Source organism: Crinia signifera, chromosome 2 (genome assembly GCF_055691185.1).
Source record: "Crinia signifera chromosome 2, ASM5569118v1, whole genome shotgun sequence".
In the NCBI taxonomy this organism is placed as follows: domain Eukaryota; kingdom Metazoa; phylum Chordata; class Amphibia; order Anura; family Myobatrachidae; genus Crinia; species Crinia signifera.
In genome coordinates this window covers 22,868,126-22,886,066 of record NC_139218.1, presented here as the reverse complement: position 1 = coordinate 22,886,066, position 17,941 = coordinate 22,868,126, and the positions used below count along the sequence as shown (strand labels likewise).

The window sequence follows — 17,941 nt, the reverse complement described above, 5'->3', positions numbered from 1 at the left end:
GCATACGACCCTGCTCCCCGCTCGCACCAGCCACCAGAAGGGAGGTCCAAGGTTGGGTGGTCGGAGGGCCAGCAGGTCTGAGGGGACCCCCCACCTGCAGCCTAACCCCCCCTTAGTTCCCCTCCCTCCACAGCCTGGTATGCAGTCACTAGTTCGACCACTGCGGGTCGACAGGCCTTACGTTAACACCCTCTTTAAAGGTCGACAGGGTGATTAAGTCGACACAAGCATTAGATCCACATGGGGAAGGTCGACATGGATTTTCACGCGGTTTTTTTTTTGAGCTGACAGGCGGTATTTCATGCTCTACCATCCACTAGAGCGCGGAGCGAGAATAGTGTGCGGAGCGTAGCGAGGTACCGTGAGCGCGCAGCAGTGCACCGATACTGTTTCCATGTCGACCTTTTGCCCTTCCCTGTGTCGACCTAATGACCCTGTTGACCTAAAGCCATGTCCACCTTTTGAGGGTGTCGACATAAGGCCTGTCGACCTAATGAATATCAACCTTCCTGTGGTTGACCAAATGATCCCAACCCCGCAGCCTAACTTTAAGGTCGACACGTTGCATGAAAACATTTTACAAATACTGCCATAATAATAACACTGCGGTGTGGACATGAATGCGGATATTTGCCATCCTGTAAAGTGATCTGTCTCTTGCACGCGGTCCTGGTTTGCCGCCTCTGGCCACACATTCCCTTCTGTGTTTATCACCACTTGGATTTTCTGCTGGTCTGGAGCGTATTTTGCTAATTGTTTGTCTTCCGATATGAAGCTGGCGCAGCTCTCCCGGCACATAACAGGCTTGTGCTGTCAGGGTGTGCCTCAGAGTACGGCCTGAAACAGGATGTGGGAGATTGTTGTGATGTAATGCAGGGCAGCAGCTGTCGCAGCACCCAGCACCCTGGGCTCTGTGTATTTATCTTTTATACACATACAGTACATCGTAATGGCTTAGTAACAGTGAGCCCATTAGCTACACACAGACTTAAGGCCCCCCAACGGTTTTGCACGATTTCATTGGATTACGATGTTTCGGGACGATATATCATTTGTAAAGTGGCAAATTGTATGTGTTTCCCATCCGATCCGATCCCCAGTCCCGTCAGTGTCCTTTAGGACCCCCTAGATTACTCGAACCGCACTATTAATTGATCGTAATTAGATGGTAAATGGAGTGTTGTTTGCACATGTGATATATCGCATATGATTTATTGCAGTAAGGTTGACTGACGTCTCCAGTCCCTCTAGCCCCCTAATCCAGCCCATTAGAAATATCTTATAGTACAAGAGATCTCTCATGCATCTATATATTGGCTTGATCAATCGCATGAGATATATCTTATGCAAAAAAGCCCCCAGTCCTTCCGCATTCCATGTAGACAGCTTCTGCAGCCGTTGCGACTCCCAGGATCCGATGCAATGGGCACAAGATAGCATCGGACCTGCTGTCAATCACATGCGTTTTGGGCTCTTCTCATTCGATTGATCGCCGCAATTGCATGAAAAAAATTGCACGTGAATCGTCCTAGTGTATGGGCACCTTTAGGTACAAAGCTTCAACTAAGCCATAGTAACCAGTCAGACCTTTGCTGTCATTATCAAACTTGTATTGGAGAAATGAAATCTTAGTTATGATTGGTTGTAGTGTTCTGGTTTAATGCAATGGTTGTCAAACTCGCTCCTCAAGGCACCTAACACACAGGGGATCCCCATACAAGGTCAGTCTGACCCTGACATTTTCACAAGCATATTAATCCAGCACTGGTCCATGCCCATTTGTGGTCTTTAAGGGCCAGATGCACTAAGCTTGAAAAGTGATAAAATGAAGAGTGATAAACCACCAGCCAATCAGCTCCTACATGTCATGCTACAGTCTGTATTTGAAGAATGACAGGTGGGAGCTGATTGGCGGGTGGTTTATCACGCTGCGCTTTATCATTTTCAAGCTTAGTACATCTGGCCCCTAGTGGCGTTACAGTGCTTATCGGACAGCCGCTTGTTCCAGTTGCATGCATTTGCTACATTTTAACATGTCCGAAAAACCTAAATTAAGCCTGATCGTAAAAACACACATGACATATGCACAAAACCTGTAGCGAGCGGACGGCTGGACGTGCCCTTGCCTGCTTATGCTATGGTTTCCTGAGCTGTCCATCATCTGACGCTTCTGTCAGCTGTGAGAAAGGGGTGTGTCTGATGCTTCTGTCATCTGTGGGAAAGGGGTGTGTCTGACGCTTCTGTCAGCTGTGAGAAAGGGGCGTGTCCAGAGCTATGAGAGAGGGCGTATCCTGAGCCGTCCATCATCTGATGCTTCTGTCCGCTGTGAAGAAAGGGGGTGTGCCCAGAGCTGCCCATCTTCTGATGCTTCTGTCAGCTGTGAGAAAGGGGTGTGTCTGATGCTTCTGTCAGCTGTGAGAAAGGGGTGTGTCTGACGCTTCTGTCAGCTGTGAATAAGGGGCGTGTCCAGAGCTATGAGGGCGTATCCTGAGCTGTCCATCATCTGATGCTTCTGTCCGCTGTGAAGAAAGGGGGTGTGCCCAGAGCTGCCCATCTTCTGATGCTTCTGTCAGCTGTGAAGAGAGGGGGTGTGCCCAGAACCGTCCAGCATCTGATTAAGGGCCCCAGATAACAAACCTGTAGGTGTCCTTACCAATTAGATTATCAAAACAATATACTGGTGATGTTATGAGAAAATTCAATGTGTAGTAAATACTACCAGCAGCACAAATGCATTCCATAAAAGCTAGTATGCATTCCATAACCCAAACATGGGCTTGGATACCGGTCATTCACCAGCACCCTGCTGCTAGTATCAAAATAAACAATAGAAATCTAAAATATACAGCCCCCCCCTCCCCATACACTTATGTGACTTATCAGAGCCTTCAGTCCCATGGGATTTCTCAGTCCGAACCGTTGAAATCGGGTGAAAAGGGCCCGTATAAGTGTATGGCCAGGTTTAGGTGGCCTCCGGATGGTCTCTGAGGTCCACACCCTACAAGGAGAAGTCTTGATAACACTAATGGCATTGTTCTGTTTAGCTATGGAGATTAACACTAAACAGGCCACACCTCCCAACATTTGTGGGTTCACCATTCCGACACTCCGGAAGCATCTATTCACCCCCAGTTCGAGTGCACGCCCCCAACTTTTCCTCCTGTGGGACACCGCAGCCCACAGACGTGACAGCGAAACAGTCCCTGAAGTGCAGGACAGTTGGCGGGTATTAACAGACCACTGCTTACTAATGATGGGTAAACCTCTGCTATAAAGCAATCCTGGGAAGATGAATGTACCTGAATCCAAGGGCATCACTGGGATCAATGACACCTGGTGCTCTGATAAGCCCCCTCCATGACCCCCTCCCCCCCTGCCCTTAATTGTTGGGTGGTCAGCAGCTCTATCATACAGGTTATGGCTGTTTTAAGAAGAGTCTGTTCCTTTGTATGGGATTCTTAACCCTCACCTCACTCTTCCGTTATATACAGTTTTTTGGGACGGTCTCCTTTTCTGTGACACTTCCCTGGGCACCATGTGTGGTAACAGAAAAAAACTGTTACAACATTCTATTAAAAAAGAGGAAGAAAGCGATGTTGCATCTGATTGCAGCTTCAACTTTGTATACGGATTGCTTAATCGCACCTCTGTGCCATTTGGAGACAGTATGAGGCATTCAGGAACTCCCCAATTGATTTTTCTGTTTTGCTGGGTAAAACATTTCCAGCGTCCAATGTGAGTGTTCTTTCGTGTAGACACTGCAGTCAGTAAACTTGACCCAGCCAGGAACAATGGGAGATTTGCTAGTTTTCCATGTGCGAGTGATTTATATATCATTTCATATTTACTTATTCGAGACTACCGCCTACAGTATTTCAGTCCTGTTACATGCAAATAAACACTTGGAGTCTCACGCATCAGCAATATTCCTAGGGAGCTAAGTATTGGCTCACCTAACAAAATGGCTGCCGTGAGCACAGTCCTCCGTAAACACCTCAGACTGTGTCAATATTGTCTCAGTGAGATGTTGGGTAAAACCATTGCAGCTTTCATTTCCGAGACCGGTTTTGTGGGTGTGGTCATGAGATTCAATAAATGACCTCATAGGAAAAGCTGCATTGTGACAGAAATGTGCGGGATGCATGTTTACATGGCAGTGTCACGCTGGCGTGCAGGTCATGTGCCCGGAGACGGAGTTTATATGACTGAAACAAAGGCTTTATTGCAGTTGTCTGCTAAGGCTGGTCGGAACCCGGCTGTTTTAATCAGGACGTAACTGTGACATTCCTCACTACAGTACAGGCAAATGTATTTTTATTTATTTAGTATTTATGGTGGCATTTTTGACAGCAGACAGACTTTCCAGGAATAAGCCCACCCCTAGACTCCTTTCAAATTCCATATACCCCCAAGTGGGCTGAAATTCCACTGGGGGGGGGGTTAGATTTATTAAGCTCGGTGACGTGATAAAGTGTCTGGTTTTTTTCACCGACCAATCAGCTCCTAACTGTGTAGTTACAGGCTTAAGGTGGCCATACATCAGAAAGACCGGTCAAAAGGCCCCCATACACTATGCGATTTGGGGCCGATTCCACGCGATTTCGGCACTTGGGCCGATAAATCGTGTGAAATCAGCCCCAAATCGCGTGGTCCCGTGCGCATCAGACTGGATCAGGAGGTCGGACGTGCAGCATGCACAATGACGCCCGACCTCCTGCAGCATGCCGGCAGCTGCCACTCTTAAATGAGAGGCTGGCGGGCGCAGTAGGGGGGGGGGGGGTGGGGGCGGCGAGGAAGAAGTGCGGCCACGGCAGTGATCAGAACAGTGGGGCGGGCGATGGTGATCATCAGTGTGCTGTGTACAGCGGGCAGGCAGCAGCGGCTATTAGAATTTTAAAATAATGTGTCAAATGACTGTCTGGCTTCTGATTGGCTGAGAGAGAGCACTCTCAGCCAATCAGCGGCCACTGGGAGGGAGGCCGCTGATTGGCTGAGAGTGCTCTATCTCAGCCAATCAAAAGCTGGAGAGTCATTTGACACATTTTATTTTAAAATTCTGATAGCTGCCGCTGCACACAGATGATCCTCACCGCCCGCCCCAGGGAGCTGCCGGGCGGCACGCAGGAGAATTGGATCAAAAGGATAGGAGTACCAAAAATCCTGTTTTTTATTGATTTTTTTTAATTTACAGGTTGCCAGCAATTACCTATCTGCTCACATCTGCTGTGTTATGCCATTATTACATAGCCAAATGCAGCGATCCTCTGAAAACTGTTTTCAGAGTAGTGACAGAATTGTGCAAAAGGACGTCCACCGCTCTCTTCATCTGCCGCTTGGAAACCTCTGCGGCTCCTGGCATCTTCACTGCTACAGGCCGCCCCGGAAGCTTCACCTCTCTTCTCTGCTAGTCAGGGAGGGAGTGTCACATGACTCTGGTTGTATGAGCCATCTAAAGACAGATTGTATGTGCTTAAAAGCACATGCAATCTGCTCCCAATCCCAACACGCAGTGTTGCACAGGTCCGATTTGTACCGTGGGGCGGTTTTTAAATATTAGCAAATGATTTAGTACATAGATAAATGATGCTACTTTGAAAATGTAGAAATGTGTATAGAAGCAGTGCTGCTGTAATGTTGGCTCTGTATATGTGTTTACAGGCTCTGCAGAGTAACTGGAAGTACTGCCTACTACCGAGACGTCTGATCATCAGCAAGAGGTTGGCGCAGTGCCTTCACCCAGCGCTACCCAGTGGGGTGCACCTGAAAGCTCTGGAGACCTATGAAATTATATTCAAAATAATAGGAACAAAATGGCTGTCCAGGGACCTTTTCCTGTACAGGTAAGATGCAGGAAAGTATTATTATTATTATTATTATTAACATGCTAATGTCAAGCTTGCCATCTTACGTCATTTATTTATTTATTTATTCAATGAATGATTTCTTTTGATGGTTTATTGGTATCTTGTTATTTTAAGTCCAGTGTGTGTATGAAAATTGTGCGATAATAGGGAGCAGTAGGGCTGGTGTAATGGTTAGCATTGCCACCTCACAGCACTGAGGTCATGGGTTCCATTCCCACCATGGCCCTAACTGTGCAGTTTGTATATTCTAATCATGCCTGTGTGGGTTTCCTCTGGGTACTTCGGTTTCTTCTCACACTCCGAAAAGAGACTGGTACTGTTAATTGACGCCTGACAAAAAAATTAACCCATCGGTTAATTTTTTGGAGTCGGTGCAAAACGATTCACTTCCAGTTAAGTGTGAACAGAAACTTCTCAGCTTTACGGAATTAAATATAAATATATTAAGCAATGATAGGAGACACTCTGCAAACAACACCCCTATTTCGGTGGCTTTGGTGCGGTTGGCTTGAGCTGGCCTGGGGGGGTCCCTTGCCCTGGACGTGACCCTTAGTGTTAGAGTCTCAACAGATGATTTCACCTGGTAGCATTTGGTGGATCCATATTTTTGACTCCTACGTTGAAATATGGAATGCGCATTGTTCACACCATCGGATCTCTGGGCATCCTGTTCTATTTCAGACTGAGCTGCTCACCAGCTGAGAACAACTTGGCCAACTATGGAAGGCTCAGTCCCAGAACACCTGCATCCATCACTGACATTGCTTGCTTCTCTGAATCAGGCCATAGACCTAGTCGTTCACTATGTATGTATTGCATGAATGACACTTTTGCATTGAAACTTAATAACCTGCCATGTTTTGTGTCTCTGAAGCTCGGGCCTGTTTCCCCTGTTATCACATGCGGCCATGTCGGTGAAGCCCATACTACTTGGTCTGTACGAGACTCACTTCCTACCTCTTCAGAGGTCGCTGCTGCCCAGTCTCCAAGCATTCATCACTGGGTTGCTCCCAGGCCTGGAGGAAGGGTCAGAGATTTATGACAGGTAGGAATATGAATGCACTTCCCTGTCTCCAGTTAGGGAGTGAGATTATCGGAGCTGCTCTACAGTCACTGTCTGGCCTGGATGTTATAGTGTCCGAGTTCAGTGGCTGCGCAGGATGCCGGCCGAACGCAGATGATTTTTTAAATAGGCAATCATTTACAAGGCAAAACCATGCCCTGTAGATGATTGCTCCTGTAAAAAAATGTCAGCATTCGGCCGGCATCCTGCACAGTCGCTGAGCTCGGATGCTATTACATCCTGCCCTGTGTCTGCGTCTGTGTCTCCTTACTACACTGCTGCAGCACTGTGGTGTCAGTGTCTGTGTCTCCTTACTACACTGCTGCTGCCCTGTTGTGTCAGCGTCTGTCTGTCCATACTACACTGCTGCTGCACTGTGGTCTCAGTGTCTGTCTATCCATACTACACTGCTGCTGCACTGTTGTGTCTGCCTCAATACTACACTGCTGCTCTGTGGTGTCAGTGTCTACGTCTCCTTACTACACTGCTGCTGCCCTGTTGTGTCAGCGTCTGTCTGTCCATACTACACTGCTGCTGCACTGTGGTCTCAGTGTCTGTCTATCCATACTACACTGCTGCTGCACTGTTGTGTCTGCCTCAATACTACACTGCTGCTCTGTGGTGTCAGTGTCTACGTCTCCTTACTACACTGCTGCTGCCCTGTTGTGTCAGCGTCTGTCTGTCCACACTACACTGCTGCTGCACTGTGGTGTCTGTGTCTCAATACTACACTGCTGCTCTGTGCTGTCAGTGTCTGTCTCTCCTTACTACAATGCTGCTGCCCTGTTGTGTCAGCGTCTGTCATACAGTAATATTATTGATGTATGTCCTGTACTATTCCCGTTACCTAGGACTGATGTATTAGTACAGAAGCTCTCCATGGTAGTTGGGCAAGAAGTCTTCTACAGCTCTTTGTGGGGCAGCGTCCTGGTCAGCAGCTCCATCCGGCTCCCGGCTTCCCTGTTTGTGGTCAGTCACATCAATAGAGACCTGGACGCTAAAGCACAAAGCTACATGCTGGGAAATGACCAGCAGCTGGCCGTGAGTATGCCGGGTCATGTGATAACATGTTGACCTATTCTAAGTGTTGACTTAAGCCCCGTCGACCCAATGACCCATTCCCTCTCCAATAACAACCGGTTACATCTTTACTTGTTTCAGCATCATGTATTTTAAAAGTAAAATAGTGGTAATCGGAATATGCAGCACCATATTCCCTACTATCAGAGACGTCATGGAGGCCATCGCCCCATCCAGTCCAACAATGACTAAATTACCCATAAGCACCTGTGTTGCATGATTTTTCCATGTAGAAACGCCATCATGCGAGGCCACTTTACATCTACTGTAGATTACAAAAGCGTAATATTTATACATTGTGCAAAACAAAATGTAATTTCCCCCAATCCTATAGCCCAGGAGAGGGGACTCATTGTGGCGCATCCTATGTGTGGTCAGTGCTACCGCCCCCTGCTGGCCACCTGCATCACCTTGCCAGGCCAATAATATGTACTTTACTTCCACTTCAAAGCCTTTTGCAGAAGCCATATGTAATAACGATGCCTGGAATCGGCACATAGACCACGTGTATCGTTCCATAGCATGTTGCCCTTTGTACACGTGTTTGCATGCTATATCGATTTTAGGATGATGCCACCATTAATCCCCTGACACTGACTTACATGTTCTGTGTTCCCTGCAGATAAAATCTCTCTGCGTTTCTGTAATGGACTCAAACGTTCTTGTCCAGAGGAACACGCTGGAAATTCTGCTCTTCTTCTTCCCGTTCCACACATGCCTGGTAAGTGGGACAGTATAGGACAGATGGCGTTACCTGCCAGGCACCAGCTTATTCCATGTAACCATACAGGAGGTAGTGTTCCTCTCATTACCAGTGTGCACCCTAGGACCCCCCACGCCTGTGTGTAGGAGCTAGCGGGCCTGTGACAGCTAAAAACCAGCGCGTACAGGGCCTGATTCAAGTTGAGTCTGTCCCCTACGACTTCGCTGCGGGGACCAATGTTTCATGTCTGCGCATGCATATCGGGGAATATATAAGTATATACTATCACAGTCGCCCAGGGCGTTCACGCACAGCGGGGCAAGTAGTGGGCAGGCAGGAGGCTGTGGCATGGAGATGCTCAACATTTCCTGGGCGTGCCCACAAAAACAGTGGTGCTCCCCATGCGAATGCAGGTGCGGCCCGCCAATTCCGAGGCAAATAAGTCAGTCCACATTGACTTCTATTTGCGAACGGGCAATAAACCATTCGATGGTCAGTGACCATCGAATGATTTTTCGCCTGCATGTGAATGAATGCGGGGGTGAGCGTACACTCGCCCGGTGGGTGGCATTGTCCAGCTCATTAAGCAGTGAATGTTCGCTGCTTAGTGAGCCAACCTGAATCAGGACCATGTGTAGATGATCTGGCTGCATCAGGCAGCTGGCACTGTGCTGGATATGTGCATCGTACACTGGAAGCTCTCTTCTGTTGTGGACAGAGAGAAAGTGTCTATCAAACATACTGGTGTAATAAGAAGCAGTGTGGAAGTTCCTCCCCCGGTGCCGTTCCAGCTGCATCGCCAGCTCTGTACTGTCACCCTAGACAGCTCTATCCACTGGACTGTCCACAAATCCCCTTGTCCTGTTCTGGTTTCCTTTGACCAACAAATAGCTCATGTTCTTGGCACGCCCCTTATTTCAGTTTACTAAACATAAGCAGCAAGCAATATGGTTGATTGGGCCATCATATCGGGCACATCGTCTAGTGTGTGCCCACTATTTAGCTGAAGATGCACGCTCCCACTGATGGTCCTCCATTGACCCTAGTGGAAAGAGTTGTGCTGAACAGCAATGAGCGCTTTTGCGGAAAACCAAAAATGTACATTGCTGCCACTAATGTGCTACAAGCAAGGGATGCAGTCGCTTTCCCGATGCCGGAATCCCGACTGACGAAATCCCGGCACTTTGTCCCTCTGTGGGTGTCCATAGAGGGACAAAGGGGGGCGATCCACGTCCCCCCCCCCCTTGACGGGATTTCGGCGGTCGGGATTCCATACCAATCCCACAAGCACATTGTCTTTTCCAGGAGTCTCTTTACAAACTTCAGGAAGTTTTTGTGTAGTCTCTTCCAGTCACCATGCAAGTGTTCCTGAGACCATCGCCACGTGCCACGTTTGGGACTGATTCAGGTCCGCTCGCTAAGCAGCAGTCGTTCGCTGCTTAGCAAATGGACAAATGCCCGGCAAACGAACGTTCGCACCCAGCCGCCCTGCGAATCCCCTCGGGTGCATGCCATGCGAATGGGTGTTTACGCTCACACATCCATACGCACGCAAGCGTACGTGGGGGGGGGGGGGAGAGTAATTTGACGTCCGGTGACCATTGAATGATTTTTCCCCCGTTGGCAAATAAAAGTCAGTTTATAGTGACTTTTTTATTTAGATCGGAAATGTCAGAGAATGGGGCGGGCTCTGATGTCATGTGAAGTAAGTCGCCTGCCACGCGCAGGCTTCGCCGCACCTGCGTTCACATGGGGACGTCCATCATTTTTATGGGCGCGCCCAGGAAATGCCGAGCGTCCCCATGCTGATGTCTGCAAAGGCCTCGGCGACTGAAAGTTGCCAAAGGTGTTCGCAAAGGGGGACTGCACATGTGCATAAACGCATTTGCGCAGTCCCCAAAACATCGTAACGGGGCTGAATACGGAAAAAAAACGAATGAATGTGGATCAGCCCCTTTGAAAAATTTCCCCATTGCAGATTCTGCCATGATATGACAGTCCTGCCCCAATCACCTTACACAGCAGAATAACCATTGTTACCACACTTCTATTCATGGGATATTAATGCCACAAAACTTCCAATTCAATAAGGAAGTGCGTTCTCCGGAAAAACAGGGAAAAAGCGGAAACCAAATGGACTCAGCCTCTCTGCCTATGCTAGCCTATTGTGACCAGACCAAATTATTGTCATGTCCCAAACTGGCTGATGAAGTCACAACTTGGGCAAGCTCGATTGTACGGGTCATGTCTGTCATACCATAATCTGCATTTATAGCTGCCACCTATTGTCCTGTTGTAATACAGAACTTGAGGTTCTCTGTGTAGGAACCCAGTGATTGTCCTGTGTCTCTCGCCCGGAAGGATTTTACCCACATACTGTCTGCTGCCATCCAGACGGTTCTAAGACGGGACATGTCGCTGAACAGGAGGCTATTCGCCTGGTTACTAGGTAGGTAATGATGGAGTCAGTAAGTCATTATCTACCTGCGTAGTGTGCAATATTACATAGAACTAGGTCCTCAAGATCTACCAACAGTTTTCCAGGCCACCTGTGGATCTGTAGACTGTCAGTTGGGAATGAATGCAGCAGTGTTTGAAAGTGTGACAGTTACTAATGACTGGTGTTCTGGAAAACATGACATATTGGTAGATGTCTAGGACTGGTTTGGCCAGCCCTGATGGGTGTGGTATGGTGGTCGGACAATTGGTATACCGACGGTCAGTATCCCGACCTAGGTATCCCGCTCGCCACGCTGCGGGCTCGGTGGCTCGCTTCACTCGCCACGGGTTCTATTCTCCCTCTATGGGGGTCGTGAACCCCCACAAGGGAGAAAAGCCCCTGTCAGTCGGGATCCTGACTGTCGGGCATTTAATAATAATAATAATGTTATTTATATAGCACTTTTTCTCCCAATAGGACGCCTAGTGCTTGCATTAGCCTTTTACAGCACAAAATACAAAACAAACTTAACAAGGTACATTAGTGAAATGCTTGGGTGAACAGGAAAGTCTTGAGTCTATATTTGCATGTTTCCAGAGTGGAAGCTTCTGGAACTGAGCGGGGAAGTGAGTTCCACAGCGCTGAAAGCTCGACCCAAAGATTTAAACAGTCGGGATTCCGATGTCGGAGTACTGACGGCCGGAATCCCGACTGTCGGGCAGTCGTCCGGCACACACCCTGACATAGTGTTCCTGTGTTCTGTATAGGACTGCATAGTTACTGTACCTACTGTACGTTTTCCACCCTTCATTTTAATATGGGTCAGAATGAAAACCTGTCTACTTTAAGAGCCCTCAATTTAAATAATGTTAAACTGCCACCTAGTGTTCAAAATGTAAGGAAACCTCTAAGCTGTTTTGAAACGTTACTTGTATGGTGTCTTTCAGAATTTCTGGTATTTTAAAAATGTTGTGTGGCTCTCCAGCTGTTGTAAAACTACACATCCCAGCATGCCTTGAACATGCTGGGACTTGTAGTTTCACAACCAGGCCTGCGTTATACCTTGTACTGTCCTATACTGTGCTATGTATAAGCTCTGTGACAACAGAGTAGATGTAGTGGGGACTCCAGAGCACATATACAGTCATTGCTCAGATATCCCCAGTTACAGCCCTATTTGCGGTGATAATATACTGTATGTCATTTGAAGCATCTTTCCCCTCCAGGATCCGATATCAAAGGGAGAGTTGTGGCCCCGGAGCTGAAAGGGTCTGTGGGGGAAGAAGATTACTGCAATTGTTTTTTTGCAAAATACTCCAAAGATTTATTGATTCAAGTAAGTATAACGTACATTGTTTCCTGAATTCCAAGTCACACGCAGCAAGTGTTGTTTCCCTAAAGCAATTGTATCTGTTTATCTAGTTTTAATAAGTCATCTGGAATTACCATTTTGCAAATATATACAGGAAACATTTATAACAGATACTCAACGCTCCCCCTGCTGGAGGTAGATGGCAGAGCATTCCCGGGGGGTCAGTGCCATAGTGATAATATTGTAGCCTACTTCCATTATTACAGGAATACAAATTAAATGAATGAATTAACCAAGCACTGAAATGTTCGGGCACTACAACAGGGAGCATGGCACAAATGCGCAGGTGGGCCCTGGATTTCATTTGAATGCTTTGACTACATTTCCCTATAGATTGTAAGCTTGCGAGCAGGGCCCTCATACCTTTGACTGTCTGTAAATACCCAGTTTGTTGTATCACTGTCTCCTATTGTAAAGCGCAGGACTGACAGGATGGTTGGATAATGCCCGTTGTATATGGTCGTTAGCAGTAATAACACTTAAGTCTTTGGTTTTTCCTGGTCTCCAGGCTCTAATGAGGATTTTACACCAGAATATCCTATACTCGGACTCTGAGCAAGGCCTGCAGGTTTATCTGAAGCCCTTCCGGATCCTCGTCATTCTTTTAGACAAGCCGGAGATAGGTAATGTGAGTGGCCACTAAGTAACGTGGCCTATTGATACCAACTTCATTTATCATTCAAATGTGTTCATGGCAGTTACGTTGTGCTCTGTGATTAGGGAATATCATCTATATAGTAGCCTGTCACCTAATGTAATAATTCAGAGGCACGCTGGTGTCCGGCACTGGCCTTCGCAGCCACTGGTGTCCGGCACCGGCCTTCGCAGCCACTGGTGTCCGGCACCGGCCTTCGCAGCCACTGGTGTCCGGCACCGGCCTTCGCAGCCGCTGGTGTCCGGCACCGGCCTTCGCAGGCGCTAGTGTCCGGCACCGGCCTTCGCAGCCGCTGACTAGAAGGTCAGTCTTATAGCAGCATGTAAGTGGTGATAGGTGGGTGAGGGGACGGACCTTAGGTAGAAGGATGCCATATACGAGAATATAGGAAGGAGGGGCATACAATATAGGACATAGAAAAGTAAGCGGAGGTACTTAAACATAGCAAGATCAAGAAATCAGAAGGACAGATGAAAGGTATGAGAGTGACTTATATTTAGCTGCGTTCTGAGTGTGTAGGGCAAAGATCTCACAGGATATTGAGACTGAACTTGAGAACATCAAGGACGACTTCTATGTATCTATAATAACGATTATGTTCCGTTTCCTGTTATCAGGTCCGCCGGTGGTGGGAGATTTGTTCTTGGAAGTGATCCGAGCCTTTTATGCATACTGCAAGGATGCTCTAGGGACGGATATAAAGCTGAGCTACACTCAGACGGGCAGCCAGCTGATAAGGTATTAGTGGCTATCAGATCTGTACATTGTAATACGTTGTGGAATACCACGGTCACCACTGCAGCTCCCTATACTTCCCCTAGGTGGGGCTACATTACTAGGAGTACACTGGCTGATTTTGTCTTCAACTTGGGTAGACCAGTTCCACTTATATGTAGTGTGGAATTTGGCCTAGTGGTATTAATGGTGCTGCCAGACATTTAATAAAGCTGTAGCTCTGGCTAACTGCAGGGGGAGTTGTCCAGGGTGTGCCTAGCATAGGTGCAGGAAGTGTTGCTGCTATGGGGCCCAGAGCTGAGAGGGGCCACCTTCACTGTCACAGTTACATGTGTTATATACAGGGGTGTATCTACCATAGGTGCAGGGAGTGCAGCTGCTTTCAGGCCCAGAGCTAAGAGAGGCCACCTTCCCTGTCACAGTTACATGTGTTATATACAGGGGTGTAGCTGCCATAGGTGCAGGGGATGTAGCTGCTATGGGGCCCAGAGCTGAGATGAGCCACCTTCCCTGTCACAGTTACATGTGTTATATACAGGGTGTAGCTGCCATAGGTGCAGGGAATGCAGCTGCTATGGTGCCCAGAGCTGAGATGAGCCACCTTCCTGTCACAGTTACATGTGTTATATACAGGGGTGTAGCTGCCATAGGTGCAGGGGGTGCAGCTGCTATGGTGCCCAGAGCTGAGAGGGGCCACCTTCCCTGTCACAGTTACATGTGTTATATACAGGGGTGTAGCTATCATAGATGCAGGGGGAACAGCTGCTATGGGGCGCAGAGCTGAGAGGGGCCACCTTCCCTGTCACAGTTACATGTGTTATATACAGGGGTGTAGCTACCATAGGTGCAGGGAGTGCAGCTGCTATGGGGCCCAGAGCTGAGAGGGCCACCTTCCCTGCCACAGTTACATGTGTTATATACAGGGTGTAGCTACCATAGGTGCAGGGAGTGCAGCTGCTATGGGGCCCAGAGCTGAGAGGGGCCACCTTCCCTGTCACAGTTACATGTGTTATATACAGGGGTGCAGCTGCCATAGGTGCAGGAAGTGTTGCTGCTATGGGGCCCAGAGCTGAGAGGGGCCACCTTCCCTGTCACAGTTACATGTGTTATATACAGGGGTGTAACTACCATAGGTGCAGGGAGAGCAGCTGCTATGGGGCCCAGAGCTGAGAGGGGCCACCTTCCCTGTCACAGTTACATGTGTTATATACAGGGTGTAGCTACCATAGGTGCAGGGAGTGCAGCTGCTATGGGGCCCAGAGCTGAGAGGGGCCACCTTCCCTGTCACAGTTACATGTGTTATATACAGGGGTGTAGCTACCATAGGTGCAGGGGGTGCTGCTGCTATGGGGCCCAGAGCTGAGAGGGGCCACCTTCCCTGTCACAGTTACATGTGTTATATACAGGGTGTAGCTACCATAGGTGCAGGGAGTGCAGCTGCTATGGGGCCCGGAGCTGAGAGGGGCCACCTTCCCTGTCACAGTTACATGTGTTATATACAGGGTGTAGCTACCATAGGTGCAGGGAGTGCAGCTGCTATGGGGCCCAGAGCTGAGAGGGGCCACCTTCCCTGTCACAGTTACATGTGTTATATACAGGACGTAGCTACCATAGGTGCAGGGGGTACAGATGCTATGGGGCCCAGAGCTGAGAGGGGGCACCTTCCCTGTCACAGTTACATGTGTTATATACAGAGGTGTAGCTACCATAGGTGCAGGGAGTGCAGCTGCTATGGGGCCCAGAGCTGAGAGGGGCCACCTTCCCTGTCACAGTTATCTCCTATATATTTGGCTACATCTGTCACTCAAAGTGGGTGTCTGTGTCTATAACGCACTGTTCCTGGACTTTCCTCTTAATGTGTGATTGCCTTCATCTGTGCTGAACACCTTTCTGAGAAATTAACCTGTTTAAAACAGGTGATGGCAATCATACATTAAGGGGAAGTCTAGAAACAGAGCATTGTGTCCCTCCTGGAGAGGGTCATGTTGGGAGGTATGTGACAGAGAACCAGCCCAGTGAGCCCACAGACAGTGCCAGACACCCACTGCCTTCCCATGTTTCCCAGCACTGCTACTCCACAGCCACCAGGTGAGCGCCCCCCTCCCGCGATTTCCGGCAAAACCTCCCCCCCCCGCGCCCCCCCCCCCCCCCCTCCCGCGATTCGCGGCAAAAACACCCGCTCCCCCGTGACTCCCCCCTACCGCGATTTGCAGCAAAAACACCCCCCCGCGACCCCCCCTCCCGCGATTCGCTGCAAAAAGAACCCCCCCGCGACCCCCCCTTGCACGATTGGCGGCACCCCCCCTGCCACCCCCCTCCCGCGATTCACGGCACCCCCCCCCGCAATTCGCAGCAGCCCCAGGATTAAATGGCACATGCAAAACACTGACATGGCTATGGTCGACAATGAAAAAGGTTGACATGAGTTTTTGAAGATTTATTTTTAATTTATTTTTTTTTTCATTGTCATGTGTCGACATGGACACCAATGAAGTGGCACACTTATGTCAACATTTACATGTGTTGACCTTTCTGTGTTGATTTTTTCTTGTGGCGATTCGCGTCACACCCCCCCCCCCCCGCAACCCCCCCTCCCGCGATTCGTGGCACCCCCCGTGACCCCCCACCTCCCGCAATTCGCGGCAACCCCCCACCGGAACCCCTGTGAACCCCGCCCTCCCGCGATTCGCGGCACCCACCCCCGCGACCCCCCCTCCCGCAATTCGCGGCACCCCCCCCCGTGATTCGCGGCAGCTCCAGAATTAAATTGCACATGGAAAACACTGACATGGCTATGGTCGACAATGAAAAAGGTTGACATGAGTTTTTGAAGATTTTTTTTTTTTTTTTTTTTTTTTTATATTCATTGTCATGTGTCGACATGGACACCAATGAAGTGGCACACTTATGTCAACATTTACATGTGTTGACCTTTCTGTGTTGATTTTTTCTTGTGGCGATTCGCGTCACACCCCCCCGCAACCCCCCCTCCCGCGATTCGTGGCACCCCCCGTGACCCCCCACCTCCCGCAATTCGCGGCAACCCCCCACCGGAACCCCTGTGAACCCCGCCCTCCCGCGATTCGCGGCACCCACCCCCGCGACCCCCCCTCCCGCAATTCGCGGCACCCCCCCGTGATTCGCGGCAGCTCCAGAATTAAATTGCACATGGAAAACACTGACATGGCTATGGTCGACAATGAAAAAGGTTGACATGAGTTTTTGAAGTTTTTTTTTTTTTTATTTTTTGAATATTTTCATATTCATTCTCATGTGTCGACATGGACACCAATGAAGTGCCACACTTATGTCAACATTTACATGTGTTGACCTTTCTGTGTTGATTTTTTCTTGTGGCGATTTGCGTCACACCCCCCCCACCCCACCCCCCCCACAACCCCCACTCCCGCGATTCACGGCACACACACACACACACCTCCCCCGCGATTCTCGGCACCGCACCCCGTGACCCCCCCTCCCGTGATTCACGGCACACCCCCGCGACCCCCCCTCCCATGATTCGCCACAACCCCCGCCCCGTAACCCCCCCTCCCGCGATTCGCGGCACCCACCCCCGCGACCCCCCCTCCCGCAATTCGCGGCATCCCCCCCCGTGCGATTCGCGGCAGCTCCAGAATTAAATTGCACATGGAAAACACTGACATGGCTATGGTCGACAATGAAAAAGGTTGACATGAGTTTTTGAAGTTTTTTTTTTCATTTTTTGAATGTTTTCATATTCATTCTTATGTGTCGACATGGACACCAATAAAGTGCCACACTTATGTCAACATTTACATGTGTTGACCTTTCTGTGTTGATTTTTTCTTGTGGCGATTCGCGTCACACCCCCCCCCGGAACCCACACTCCCGCGATTCACGGCACACACACACCCCCCCGCGATTCTCGGCACCCCACCCCGTGACCCCCCCTCCCGTGATTCACGGCACACCCCCCGCGACCCCCCTTACCATGATTCGCCGCAACCCCCGCCCCCGTAACCCCCCTCCCGCGACCCCACCTCCCGC

The 17,941-nt window shown here is 49.3% G+C and overlaps 1 protein-coding gene across 3 annotated transcripts in view; it reads left to right on the top strand.

Annotated features, from left to right (window-relative positions):
* Positions 1 to 17,941, top strand: part of DOP1B (DOP1 leucine zipper like protein B) — a 118,953-nt gene that overhangs the window by 33,161 nt on the left and 67,851 nt on the right. For all 3 annotated transcript variants that reach the window (XM_083171740.1, XM_083171739.1, XM_083171741.1), the window contains exons 3-10: positions 5,659 to 5,840; positions 6,739 to 6,909; positions 7,779 to 7,968; positions 8,630 to 8,728; positions 11,036 to 11,159; positions 12,377 to 12,486; positions 13,031 to 13,145; positions 13,795 to 13,915. In XM_083171740.1, the coding sequence (XP_083027866.1) occupies positions 5,659 to 5,840; positions 6,739 to 6,909; positions 7,779 to 7,968; positions 8,630 to 8,728; positions 11,036 to 11,159; positions 12,377 to 12,486; positions 13,031 to 13,145; positions 13,795 to 13,915 (1,112 nt within the window). The remainder of the gene's footprint in view (positions 1 to 5,658; positions 5,841 to 6,738; positions 6,910 to 7,778; positions 7,969 to 8,629; positions 8,729 to 11,035; positions 11,160 to 12,376; positions 12,487 to 13,030; positions 13,146 to 13,794; positions 13,916 to 17,941) is intronic.